This window comes from Rhinoderma darwinii, chromosome 9 (genome assembly GCF_050947455.1).
Source record: "Rhinoderma darwinii isolate aRhiDar2 chromosome 9, aRhiDar2.hap1, whole genome shotgun sequence".
In the NCBI taxonomy this organism is placed as follows: Eukaryota; Metazoa; Chordata; class Amphibia; order Anura; family Rhinodermatidae; genus Rhinoderma; species Rhinoderma darwinii.
In genome coordinates, this window is record NC_134695.1 from 8,970,139 (window position 1) to 8,984,224 (window position 14,086).

Genomic DNA, 14,086 nt, shown 5'->3' on the forward strand with positions numbered 1-14,086 from the left:
TTTGGTTTTATTTTTTTACAGGCAGGCAGACCTGGGGGCCCTTGTTAGGCCCCTGGCTGCCATCGAAACACCGACACCCTGCAGTTGCATCCCTCCAAAACCACTCAGATGCAGCTCTTGCAATTGAGCGCCACATCTGAGGGGTTAAACGAGCGGGATCGATACTGATAGCGATCTCGCTCCCTCGTTCGAGCAGGTCTGCTCCCATCCCTTAGCTACCTCGGGTAGCTGAGAGCAGGGAGATTTAACTGTTCCCCACTGTATTTATTCCAATGCAGCGCCGTAAAAAGACAATTGTATTGAAATAAAGCCTGTTAGTGGCCGTCGTAAAAACACCTATGGGCGGTCACTACTGGATTAAAGTGGTGCGGTAAAGGTAACAGTAGATTTTTACATCTAATAGTTGACTTATGTTGTGAAATACAGTCTTGTATATGCTGGGTGGTTTCCCCTACATATACGAGACCAAATCGCCATGTAAACGCATATAGCTCAAAAGATGAATCACAGGTAAAAAAACAAAACTTTAATCGGAAAGGGCTTGCCAGTCTGAAGATGATACTACTTATCACCTCTTGTGATATTTAACCCCTTAAGGACGCAGCCTACTTTGTGCCTTAAGGCTCAGAGCCCTTTTTTCAAATCTGATATACTTCAATTTATGTGGTAATAACTTCGGAATGCTTTTACCTATCCAAGCGACTCTGAGATTGTTTTCTTGTGACACAATGGGCTTTATGTTAGTCGTAAAATTTGGTCGATACAGTGAGTGTTTGTGAAAAATGGCAAAATTTAGCAAAAATGTTTAAAAATTTGCAACTTTTTAAATTTAAATGTGTCTGCTTGTAAGGCAGATGGTTATACCACACAAAATAGTTACTAATTAACATTTCCCATATGTCTACTTTATGTTTCCATCATTTTTTGAACATTCTTTTATTTTTCTAGGACGTTACAAGGCTTAGAACATAAGCAGCAATTTCTCATATTTTCAAGAAAATATCAAAAGCCTTTTTTTTAGGTACCAGTTCAGTTCTGAAGTGGCTTTGAGGGGCCTATGTATTAGAAACCCCCATAAAACACCCCAATTTAAAAACTAGACCCCTCAACGTATTCAAAACAGCATTTAAAACATTTTTTTGAATCTTTTAGGCGTTTCACAGGAATTAACCAGTTCAGGACCGGGCTATTTTGCGCCTTCAGGACCAGACACCGTTTAGCCATTTTTAGCACGTGTTAGTTAAATGGCTATAACTTTTTTATTTGTTGGGCTAACGACGTGATTTTTGCGACGTTTTTTCCGTAGACAATGCAGGTTTCTTTTTTTTATTGTTTTTATACACACCTTTTTTGCTATTTTAGAATTTTTATTCATAAAGTTTAAAAATAATAGTAAAAAAATAAACTTTTTTACGTTTCAGCTATTTTTTTTTTGGTAATAACATCGTTTTACCCTAAAATAGACCTTTTATTTGTAATCGTCATTATTTACCGTAAATTTTTATATATTACATGTCTATATTAGGGTAATTGGGTCAGCGCTAGCGTTACAACAATGATTGTCGGGGGGGGGAAACGTTTTTTTGGGGTGGGTATTTTATGTGTATTTATTATTTAATTTTTTTTTGCACTTTACTTTACTATTTTTTTTATTACTATGGTCTGTCCCTCAAAGGTCAAAAAAGACCTTTGGGGAACTTTATATTTTTTTTTTCTTTCTTTTACACCATGTTTTTCCATGTTTGTGCACAGCAGCCCCAGTTACAGGGGAAATCAGCCCTCTCATAATGACGATTGTCACTAACTGGTCTGTGCTGGGTCTAGTAAGACCCAGCAGAAGTCTGTCAGTAACAGCACCCGGCGATCATGTGACCAGTCACATGATCACCGGGAGGAATAGAGACAGCGCCGCTGCTGCTGTCTCTATTCCTATACACAGCGTTCATTGAGCACTGTGTAAAAAAACATCGGAGAAGACAGAAGCTGCTTCTATCCTCTCCTCAGGATCCCCGGCAGTCACTGACAGCCGGAGACCCGACATTAAGCTGCCCGATCGCGCGGGCAGCAAGTTGAAACCCGAGCCGTAAAAAGTCTATAGCTCGGGTTTTAAGGACCCTGACCGCTGGCTGTAAAAATACAGCCAGCGGTCGGGAACCAGTTAATGCAACACAGAAGGTTTGACCAGAGAAACACTACCAAATATGTATTGCCCAGAATCTGCAGTTTTTAGAAATACCCCACATGTAGCCCAAGTGTGCAAGAAGACTAAAACACAGGCCTCAGAAGCACTTACTGCATTTTGGGGCCTCTTTTTTTATTAGAATATATTTAAATGCCGGGTTTCAAGATATCTTGTGGAGCAAAGAGTAAGGCCCCATGCACACGAACGTAAAAACGCCCGTAATCACGGGCCCATAGACTTCTATTGGCCACGGGTACCTCCCCGTTTGCTTACGGGAAGGTGCCCGTGCCGTTGAAAACTATAGAACATGTCCTATATTAGGCCGTAATTACGGCACGGGCAGGCCCATAGACGTCTATGGGGCTCCCGTAATTACGGGTGACTACGTGTGTGCACCCGTAATTACGGGAGCGTTGCTAGACGACGTCCGTGGATAGTCACTGTCCAGGGTGCTGAAAGAGTTAACTGATCGGCAGTAACTCTTTCAGTACCCTGGACAGTGACTTCCGATCACAATATAAATCAACGTGTAAAAAAAATAGAACTTCATACTTACCCATAACTCCCTGCTTCTTCCTCCCGTCCGGCCTCCCGGGATGACGTTTCAGCCCATGTGACCGCTGCACCAATCACAGGCCAATCACAGGCTGCAGCGGTCACATGGACTGCCGCGTCATCCAGGGAGGTCGGGCTGGATGTCAAGAGAGGGACGCGTCACCAAGGCAACGGCCGGGGAAGTATGAATTTCTTTTACTTCTACCTCGGAAAGGGCTGCCCCTTCTCTCTATCCTGCATTGATAGAGAGAAGGGGCTGCCGATTAGTGCAGTGCAATTTTGCAGCGAAAATTTTCCCGTAAATACAGGTGGAATACTGGTGACACCGGACCCGTATTTATGGGCCCGTAAATACTGGTGCAATACGGGTCGAATATGTGTGACCAAGGACCCGTATTTACGGGAGGACAAAAATACGTTCGTGTGCATGAGGCCTTAGAGTTAGGAGTAGAAATCCCCCAAAACTGACCCCATATTGGAAACTATACCCCTCAAGGAATTCATTTATGGGTGTTGTGACCATTTAGACCCAACAGTTGTTCAACAGAACTTATTGGAAAATATATATATATATTTTTTTAATTCAAAGCCCAATTCAAATAATATGTAGTTTTTGCTCAAAATGTCTTATTTTTACAAGGAAAAAAACACCAAATTTTGTTGCCTAATCTCTTCTGAGTGCGGCAATACCCCATTTGTGGTGATAAACTGCCGTTTGGGCCCGTGGGAGGGCTTAGAAAGGAAGGAGCGCTATGTGTTCTTTGGAGTCCAGATTTAGCCTGTACCTGTATGTATGTGTATGTGTATGTATATATATATATATATATATATATATATATATATATATACCATTTCAGTGTCCAATATATTGTGCCCAGCATGTGCCAGCGGAGATATACACCCCATAAACTGTAATTTGGGTTCTCCTAGGTAAGGCAATACCCTACATGTGGCTGTTATTAGGTGCCTGGGCACACGACAGGGCTCAGAAGGAAAGCACCACCATTTGGCCTACTGGAGCTTTTCTGCTGCTAAGTCATGTATGCAGAAGCCCCTGAGGTACCAGTACAGTTGAAACCCCCGAGAAGTGACCCCATTTTAAAAACTACACCCCTTAAGACATTCATCTAGAGGTGTAGTGAGCATTTTGACCGCACAGGTACTGTGTAAAAGATAATGCGCAGCAGATGGTGCAGAGTGAGATTTGCAATTTTCTATAAACATCTATATGCCATTTCAGTGTCCGATATATTGTGCCCAGCATGTGCCACACCACAAACTGTAATGTGGGTTCTCCCGGGTACAGCAATACCCTACATGTGGTTGTTATCTGCTGCCTGGGCATACGGCAGTGCTCAGAAGGGAAAGATGGAGGGGGATAAGCTGTGCGCACAGGGTAAAGTAAAAATCAAGGGATGTATGATAAATTCTAAAACAATCTTTCATACAGAGCCCTGGTTTTTCGGGACACGTGTCACATTGGTATATTGTCTCCTTCCTTATCCCCCCTCTTTGAGCAGACTCTGCACCTCTTTTGACTTTTTGCCAGATTGGGGAACTTCTCCTGAAAAATGTTACCCTGTTACTATGCGTGTGGCCTTACTTCCAGAAGTACTGGGTGCCCCCCTTCCTGGTCCCTAGAGATAAGGTTCTTGATAACCACCTCTTGAAATTCCAGGAAAGTTCCCCTCTGGCCTGTACATCTTGTACATCGACGTAGCACGTACGCATTGTACAATGCCATCTGTATGATGTGCATGGCCAGCTTCTTATACCACACCCTCGATTTCCGCATGGCGCTGTATTGCTTCTGGACTTGATCTGACAAGTCCACTCCTCCCATGTACCTATTGTAGTCCAGGATGCAGTCTGGTTTAGAGGTCTCTGTACTGATACCTCATATAGGTACATGGGTGCTGGTGTGGCCATGTATTGTTGTCAATACAAGGACATCTCTCTTGTCCTTGTACTTGACACATGTATTGCTGCTAGATTGTGCCCTGCTCTCACCCCTTCTGAGTGTTTGCCCAAGCAAAGTCTTAGGGAGACCTCTCAGATTTTTTCTAGCAGTGCCACATGCCACAGTGCTTCTGGAAGCGAGGCACTTGAAGAGTGGGAAGCTGGTTTTTATAGAATGATTCCCTGACACTAACAAACACCCTAATACAAGCTGAGATGCTGCAGATAAGTAAGTGTCTAAACTTTTTATATATATATATATATATATATATATATATCTCCAAGAAGAAAATTCAGCAGCACTCCAATGATCAAGGTGAAAAAAAGGTGACATTTATTGTGCCAACATGGCAATGCAACGTTTCCGTCCCACCTTGGGACCTTTCTCAAGCTGAATTTTCTTCTTGGATATACGTATGGTCTTTGGATCGGGACTATCAGCTGGCACCCTTCATTACTGGAACCTGTACATTGAATTAGAGTGCTGCCGTTTTTCTATTGGTATATATATATATATATATATATATATATATATATATATAAACAAATGGATCCAGCCGCACCGGTATGCTATGGGTGCAAGCCAACGGGATAAGACCACATTCCCAATGGTATATAAGACAAAAAATAGGCAGCACTCCGTTCAGATAGAGGTGAAAAAAGAGGGTACTTTTATTGTCCCATAAACAGTGGCAACGTTTCAGCTCCTTCCACTGGAGCCTTTCTCAAGCAATGAACATGTGAACGGTATGGTATATACATGCTAGTGTCAATTAACAAACAATTAAATATTATTAAGAATTAAATACATAAAAATTCCATAAAAAACAGTTAGTGTAAAACAACATACATCATAATAAAAAGTGAAAATAGATCATGTGTAAATAAGATGGATATTAGACCATATAAAACCTACAGGAAATGATATCACTAAAGTATCCAATATCCAATCAAGACAAACATCTGTGTTGTGCAAATGTGCATAATAAAAATGATTAGAAATAGTTTAAAACAATTAAAACCAGGATCACCTCGTGGATTGTCTTCATCACGGAACCGCCATTGAAGGAGCAAAAAAGCGCAACTGCGCCTGCGTATAAAGTTAAGAGGAATCTCGGGCATGAGAGATATCACATGACTTCCGCACATGTGCACCACATACAGGATGCAGCCGCGGCCATCTTTAAAATGGGAATAATAAGGAAATCCTATAAAGTTGTGCCATAAAGATATAATAAACCTTTATCTATGTATCCCACCATTTTGATCATGTTGTCAGATGGTGGCGATACATAGATGATATCTTTGTTATATGGTCCGGTGACTGTGAGTCACTACACGATTTTTTCAATGATCTTAATTCCTTTGATGATAAAGTGAAATTCACTATGGTACATTCTGACACTGACGTCCAATTTTTGGATGTCCTGGTCAAATTGAATGCAAACACTTTTGTCACAGAGTTATTTACTAAACCCACAGATTGCAATAATTTGCTCCTTTTCAACAGCAGTCATCCGCGTAGGATGATTGAGAGTCTACATACGAGCAAACTGATGAGGGTTAAAAGGATTGTCAGTGATCCAGCATCTGTTGATAAAACTTTGGATACCATGGTCAGACGATTCCGGTCCCGTGGCTATCCAAAGAGACTTCTTTTGAAACATAGATTGCAAGTTGAACAGGTTTGTAGGGATGACCTCCTTGTCTCTAAAGATGCTAAGGCCTCATGTAGTCGTATTCCTTTTGTCTCCACATTTACGGAGCATAGCAATGTGATATCTGGTATCATTAAGAGTCATTGGCCGATGTTGGGAAATTGCGTGACACGGATTCCGGAATTTAACACATTGCCTCTATTCTCTTATCGCCGTTCTAGAAATCTGAGCGATAGATTGTTTAGGGCTGATTCTGGCTCTCAGAAGATTGATAGACAGACTTATCTTGTGAAACCTAAGTTAGGTTGTTTTCCATGCCTCAGTTGCATTAATTGCGGTCTTATGCTGAAAGGTTCTTCCTTTGTGCATCCTCTTACGAAAAAGAGTTATGATATTCGTCATTATCTCACATGTAATTCCGACCATGTTGTGTATGTTTTACAGTGCCCGTGTCATCTACTGTATGTTGGTGAAACCACACTTGACTTGAAAACGAGGCTAAATCAACATCGCTACACCATTAGAAAGAAACGCCAGGATTTACCCGTATCCAAACATTTTTGGGATATGGGTCATAACGAACAACAACTAAGATTTCTGATTCTTGATCGCATTCCTCCACTTAGACGTGGAGGCAATAGAACCAAATTGTTAAAAACCAGAGAATTACAGTGGATTGATAGACTTAAAGGAACAGTGTCATCACAAATAATTTTTTTATATGTTAAAGATGTTAGTGCCTTCATATAAACGTTTATTTTCATTTGTGTGTTTGTGTTTTACTGTTTCTTATTTTCACACTTTTTCTTCCCTATGGGGGCTGCCATTTTTTGTTCCATTTCTGTGTGTGTCGATTAACGACACACACAGACATGGAATACGGCAGCCACAGTCCCATAGGGACTGCGAACGGCTCCCGTCCCATTGACTGCCGTGTACGGCGTCTGTGTGGGAACTGCGCATGCGCCGCTCCCACACAGTCCTATTCGAAATTGGCGCCGTCCGGCGCCATTTTCCTGTGGACCGGAAGTCGCGGCTGGACAGTAATATTACTACTTCCGGTCGCGGCTTCCGGACAAGTGCACATGGAACAGCGGCAGCAAAGGGAGCGGACGGGCCGGAGGGAGCCGCGGCGGCAGGAGCAGGTAAGCGATTTCAATGTATGTTAGTGTTTGTGTGTGTTTACTACTGTATGTAAACCTACTACACTGTGGGTTACCTCAAAAAATGGCGACACACAGTGTAGGAGGTTAAACCTTTCCAACCCCTCGTTTATCCCGGCACTAGCCAGGATAAAGGAGGGGGGGATGCTGAGAGCTCACTAGAGCGAGAGCTTTTAACCCAATGTTGCAATGCTGCAATTTTGGGAACTAGCTCCAAACAGCTCCATCTAGTGACCAAAAATGGGTAGTATTATAAATTTGAAAAAATTTATAATATTTCCTGACTCGCGAAAAAAATAAAAAAAATTTGAACAATGTTTAATCACCCACACACTAAATGTTTAAATTTTAAAAAAAAAACATGTTTTTGGGGCGACACCATGCCTTTAATACCCTGAAGCCCAATGGGCTAAATGTTGATTTTTCACTCAGTGGTCTAGTGTGAAGGATATCCGTCCCTTCGCGCCTTTATCCATCACTGTTGACGCTTTTTTTCTTTTGACAGTATATGTACATGTAACATGTTTAATATTTATTAATATTTACACATATTCTTTATTTTTTGCAGATTCTTCTATATTACATTGAAGATCACCTCTGGAATTGCAAGCCATCACGAATTTATATTTATTATATCCTGTATTTTGATAAAGTGTTTCTTTGTTTTAATGTGTCTTTGGGCATCAATTGAGATATCTCTATTTTTCTATTTTTATTTTTCTGTGTCATTAGTATTTATTTTTGTATTGTGGACAGTATATGTTTTTCTACAATTTTTTTTGTTTATCCTAAACACAACTATTGTTAAAATAGGAGTTATATATATCATATTTTGAGGATACATTGTTGCACACAGGTGCATTTTTGTACCTTTGGTGCCTGCATCCTATATATCCATCTTGTAATAGCCTTACATAGTTGAGTTTGTGCTGTATATTTTATTTTTTATTTTTTTGAATACCTGTACTTTGTCTTTTCAACCACTAGGGGTCGTTATTTCCTTCAATACACGTTTTTCTAGACATGGATTTATAAACAAATAAATACGTCGTTTATTTTCACTATTTTTAGTATATTTTCTTTGCACTACGTACATATTGATTACATGGTCTCTTTTTGAGACCCGTTTATAGAAACATTCAGCGAATTATATCTTTATGGCACAACTTTATAGGATTTCCTTATTATTCCCATTTTAAAGATGGCCGCGGCTGCATCCTGTATGTGGTGCACATGTGCGGAAGTCATGTGATATCTCTGATGCCCGAGATTCCTCTTAACTTTATACGCAGGCGCAGTTGCGCTTTTTTGCTCCTTCAATGGCGGTTCCGTGATGAAGACAATCCACGAGGTGATCCTGGTTTTAATTGTTTTAACCCCTTCCCGACATTTGACGTACATGTACGTCATGGAAAGCACTGACTTCCCGCAAAATGCCGTACATGTACGTCAAATGTTTGGCACCGGCTCAGAAGCTGAGTCGGTGCCATCATCACCGGATCTCAGCTGTATCTTACAGCTGACATCCGACTGTAACGGCGGGGACCGAAATTAGCTTCGATCCCCGCCATTAACCCCTTAAGTGCAGCGCTCAAACGCGATCGCTGCACTTAAGGTGTTTGCAGCTCATCGGAGCCCCAGCAATGAAATTGCCGGGGTTCCGGTGGCTGCAATGGCAACCGGAGGCCTAATACTGGCCTCCCGGTCTGCCTAGCACTGAAGCCGGTCAAGATCCGCCCGGCGGCGGAGCCTGATCGGCTTCCGTAGCTGCCGGCAAGATGGCGCCGGGTCAGGAGCTGATCCGGCGTCATCAGCGGTGGAAGTCAGCTGTACTGTACAGCTGACATCCACCTGTAACGGCAGGAACCGGAGCTAGCTCCGATCCCTGCCATTAACCCCTTCGATGCAGCAATCGAAAGCGATTGCTGCATCGTAGCGGTTACTAGCAGATCGCCAGCCCTGACAGGCAATCGGGACTGGCGACTGCTGTTATGGCAACAGGAGACACAATGGTCTCCTGCTCTGCCATTACGGAAGCCGATTTAGGCCCCGCCGGGAGGCGAAGCCTAATCGGCTTGCTGTCAGTGAATGACTGACAGATCTAATACATTGCACTACATAGGTAGTGCAATGTATTAGAAAAAAAAAAATCTGACCGTTGGACCTTCAAGTCCCCTAGTGGGACTTGAAGAAAAGTGTAAAAAAAGTGTAAAAAAAAGTGCAAAAAATAAAAGTTTGAAAACAATAAAAGTTTCAAGTAATCAAATAAAACACAATCCCCCTTTTACTCTTATCAAGTCCTTTATTATTGAAAAATAATAATAAACCATATGTATTTGGTATCGCCACGACCGTAACGACCTGAGGTATCAAAATATTGTATTATTTATTGCACGCGGTGAACAGCGTAAAAAACCCGTAAAAAACGTTACCAGAGTTTCTGTTTTTTAGTCACTTTGCCCTACAAATATTAGAATAAAAAGTGATCAAAAAGTCGCACGTATCCAAAAATGGTACCTATAAAAACTATAGCTCGTCCCGCAAAAAACAAGCCCTCATACACCTCCGTCGACAAAAAAATTAAAACGTTATGGTTCTCACAACTTGGCGACAGAAAAAAAATACATTCTTTTTACAAAAGTAATTTTATTGTGAAAAAAGTTGTAAAACATAAAAAAATGCTATAAATTAGGTATCGCCAGAATCGTACTGACCCGCAGAATAAAGTTAACATGTAGTTTATAATGCATGGTGAACGCTGTATAAAAAAACCGAAAAAAGCTGTGCCAGAATTGCATTTTTTTGTTTACCTGGCATCCCAAAAAATAGGATAAAAGGTGATCAAAAAGTCACATGTACCCCAAAATGGTACCAATAATAACTACAGCTCATCCCGCAACAAACCAGCCCTCATACCGCTACGTCTATGAAAAATAAAATTGATATGGCTCCAATAAGTCAGGAAATAAAAAAATATGCAGTTGTGCCCGAGGGGAACATTTCTTCAGTTTGAAGAGGCGATTTATCAAGGACCTAAAATTAGGGAACCAGGAAAGGGAGAGCCCAAACATATCTGCTGGAAGCGACGGTGCCCGTATTATACCAGGACAACACTTCACAGCAAAATTCCTCAAACTACAAAGGTGCGGAGTGTGGATCAAAAGGGGGATAAGAAAGGACGCCATATATCAGTGCGACACCGGCCTGTGCAGAAAGGATTGCTTCACAGCGTAACACACATCTATGGATTTTTTTTTTTTTTTCATACCACCTGACTATGCCCCTTATATACTCCGCCCCGCTTACATGTACCCCCACATTATAAAACACCAGCAATAGTCAAACAAATTTAGTACCAAGCAAAATCCGCTCTCCAAAAGCCAAATGGTGCTCCCTCGGCTCTGAACCCTACAGCGTGCCCAAACAGCAGTTTCCTTCAACATATATGGCATCGTCATACCCGGGAGAACCCTTTTAACAATTTTTGGGGTGTGTGTCTCCAGTGTCATAAGCTTGGCATGACATATTTGCCACTGAATGGCATATCTAGGGAAAAATATAAATTTTTAATTTGCACCATCCGCAGTGCATTCATTTATGGAAAAGACCTGTGGGGTGAAAATGCTCACTACACCTCTTAATAAATGCCTTGAGGGGTGCAGTTTCCATAATGGGGTCACTTCTCAGGGGTTTCTTTTTATTATTTCACATCTGAGCCACTGCAGTTGTGAACCAATACTTTGTAAATCCCAAATTAGGCCTCCACTCCGCATGGTACTCTTCACTCCTGAGCCCTGTCATATGTCCAGGCAAAAGATTAGGGCCACATGTAGGGTGTTTCTAAAACCGGGAAACACTGCATAATAATTAGAGGGCTGTCTTGTTATGGTGGCACAAGCCGGGCACCAAATATTGGCATATCTATGGAAGAAAATCCAATTTTCACTCTGCAACATCGAGTGAACACTAATTTCTACAAAACACCTGCAGGGTTAAAATGCTTACTACACCCCTTGGTAAATGCATTGAGGGGTGTCGTTTCCAAAATGGGGTCACTTCTGGGGGGTTTCCACTGTTTTGGGCCCACAGGCGCCCAGAAACCAATCCAGCAACATCTGCACTCCAAATGGCGGTCCTTTCCTTCTGAGCCCTGCCGTTTGCCCAAACAGCAGTTTATGACCACATATGGGGTATTGCCGTACTCGGGAGAAATTGCTTTACAAATTTTGGGTTCTTTTTTTCCTTTATTTGTTGAGAAAATGAAAAAATTTGCGCTAAAGCTACGTCTTATTGAAGAAAAAGGACTGTTTTTATTTTCACTGCCTAATTCTAATAAATTGTATGAAACATCTGTGGGGTCAAAATGCTTACTACACCCCTAGATGAATTCCTCAAGAGGTGTAGTTTCCTAAATGGAGTCCCTTTTTGGGGCGTTTTCACTGTTTTGTCCCCTCAGGGGCTTTGTAAATGCGACATGGCCTCCGCAAACCATTCCTGCTAAATGTGATCTCAAAAAGCCAAATAGTGCTCTTTCCCTTCTAAGCCCTGCTGTGTGTCCAAACAGCCGTTTATTACCACATGTGGGGTATTGTTTTACTCGGGAGAAATTGCTTTACAAATTTTGTGGTGCTTTTTCTCCTTCAGTCCTTCTGGAAATGAGAAAAAATTACCTAAACCTAGATTTTTTTTTGAAAAAATGTAGATTATTATTTTCAGGGCCTACTTCCAATATTTTCTGCAAAAAAACTGTGGGGTCAAATCGCTCACTATACCCCTAGATAATTTCCTCAATGGGTGTAGTCTCCAAAATGGGGTCACTTGTGGGGGGTTTCCACTGTTTTGTCCCCTCAGGGGCTTTGTAAATGTGACCTGGCCTCTCAAACCATTCCTGCTAAATTTGAGATCCAAAAGCCAAACGGCGCTCTTTCCCTTCTAAGCCCTGCCGTGTGTCCAAATATCCGTTTATTACCACATGTGGGGTATTGTTTTACTCGGGAGAAATTGCTTTACAAATTTTGCGGTGCTTTTTCTCCTTTAGTCCTTGTGGAAATGAGAAAAAAAATCGCTAAACCTACATTTTCTTTGAAGAAATGTTGATTTTAATTTTCACGGCCTACTTCCAATAATTGCTGTAAAAAACCTGTGCGGTCAAAATGCTCACTACACCCCTAGATAATTTCCTTGAGGTGTCTAGTTTCCCAGATGGGGTCACTTTTGGGGGATTTTCACTGTTTTGGCACCGCAAGAGCCCTTCAAACCTGACATGGTGCCTAAAATATATTCTAACAAAAATAAGGCGACAAAATCCACTAGGTGCTCCTTTGCTTCTGAGGCCGGTGCTTCATTCCAGTAGCACGCTACGGCTACATGTGGGATATTTCCTAAAACTGCAGAAACTGGGCAACAAATATTGAGTTGCATTTCTCTGGTAAAACCTTCTGTGTTATAAAAAAAATTGTATTAAAAATTTATTTCTGCAAAAAAATATGAAATTTGTAAATTTCACCTCTACTTTGCTTTAATTCCTGTGAAATGTGTAAAGGGTTAAGACATTTTCTAAATGCTGTTTTGAATACTTTGAGGGGTGAAGTTTTTAAAATGGGGTGACTTTTTGGGGGTTTCTAATATATAAGGCCCTCAAAACCACTTCACAACTGAACTGGCCCCTGTAAAAATAGCCCTTTGAAATTTTCTTGAAAATTTGAGAAATTGCTGCTAAAGTTCTAAGCTTTGTGAGGTCATAGAAAAATAAAAGTATGTTCAAAAAACGATGCCAATCTAAAGTAGACATATGGGGGATGTTAGTTAGCAACAATATTGTGTGTTATAACTGCCTGTCTTACAAGCAGATACATTTAAATTGAGAAAAATGCTAATTTTTGCAATTTTTCACTATATTTTCGTGTTTTTCACAATTAAATACTGAATGTATCGACCAAATTTTATCACTATCTTAAAGTCCAATGTGTCACGAGAAAACAATCTCAGAATCGCCCGGATAGGTGAAAGCGTTCCGGAGTTATTACCACATAAAGTGAAACATGTCAGATTTGAAAAATGAGGCTCTGTCAGGAAGGTCAAAAGTGGCTAAAGAGGGAAGGGGTTAAACTATTTCTAATCATTTTTATTATGCACATTTGCACAACACAGATGTTTGTCTTGATTGGATATTGGATACTTTAGTGATATCATTGCCTGTAGGTTTTATATGGTCTAATATCCATCTTATTTACACATGATCTATTTTCACTTTTTATTATGATGTATGTTGTTTTACACTAACTGTTTTTTATGGAATTTTTATGTATTTCATTCTTAATAATATTTAATTGTTTGTTAATTGACACTAGTATGTATATACCATACCGTTCACATGTTCATTGCTTGAGAAAGGCTCCAGTGGAAGGAGCTGAAACGTTGCCACTGTTTATGGGACAATAAAAGTACCCTCTTTTTTCACCTCTATCTGAACGGAGTGCTGCCTATTTTTTGTCTTATATATATATATATATATATATAATATTATTTTTTTTTTTATAGAACGAGTGGATTTCCCTGACACTAAACCT

The 14,086-nt window shown here is 40.8% G+C and overlaps 1 protein-coding gene across 2 annotated transcripts in view; it reads left to right on the top strand.

Annotated features, from left to right (window-relative positions):
* The window catches only part of OTUB1 (OTU deubiquitinase, ubiquitin aldehyde binding 1), a 66,889-nt gene extending 58,660 nt beyond the window's left edge, over nucleotides 1-8,229 (top strand). The window contains exon 8 of one of the 2 annotated variants that reach the window (XR_012850532.1): nucleotides 8,086-8,171. Coding sequence is in view for 1 of the 2 variants with exons in the window: in XM_075837235.1 (XP_075693350.1) it covers nucleotides 8,086-8,208 (123 nt within the window). In the remaining variant the exon portion in view is untranslated. Of the gene's footprint in view, nucleotides 1-8,085 lie in introns of both variants that reach the window. The other variant, XM_075837235.1, reaches the window with a different exon arrangement.
* Nucleotides 8,230-14,086: the final 5,857 nt, after the last annotated feature.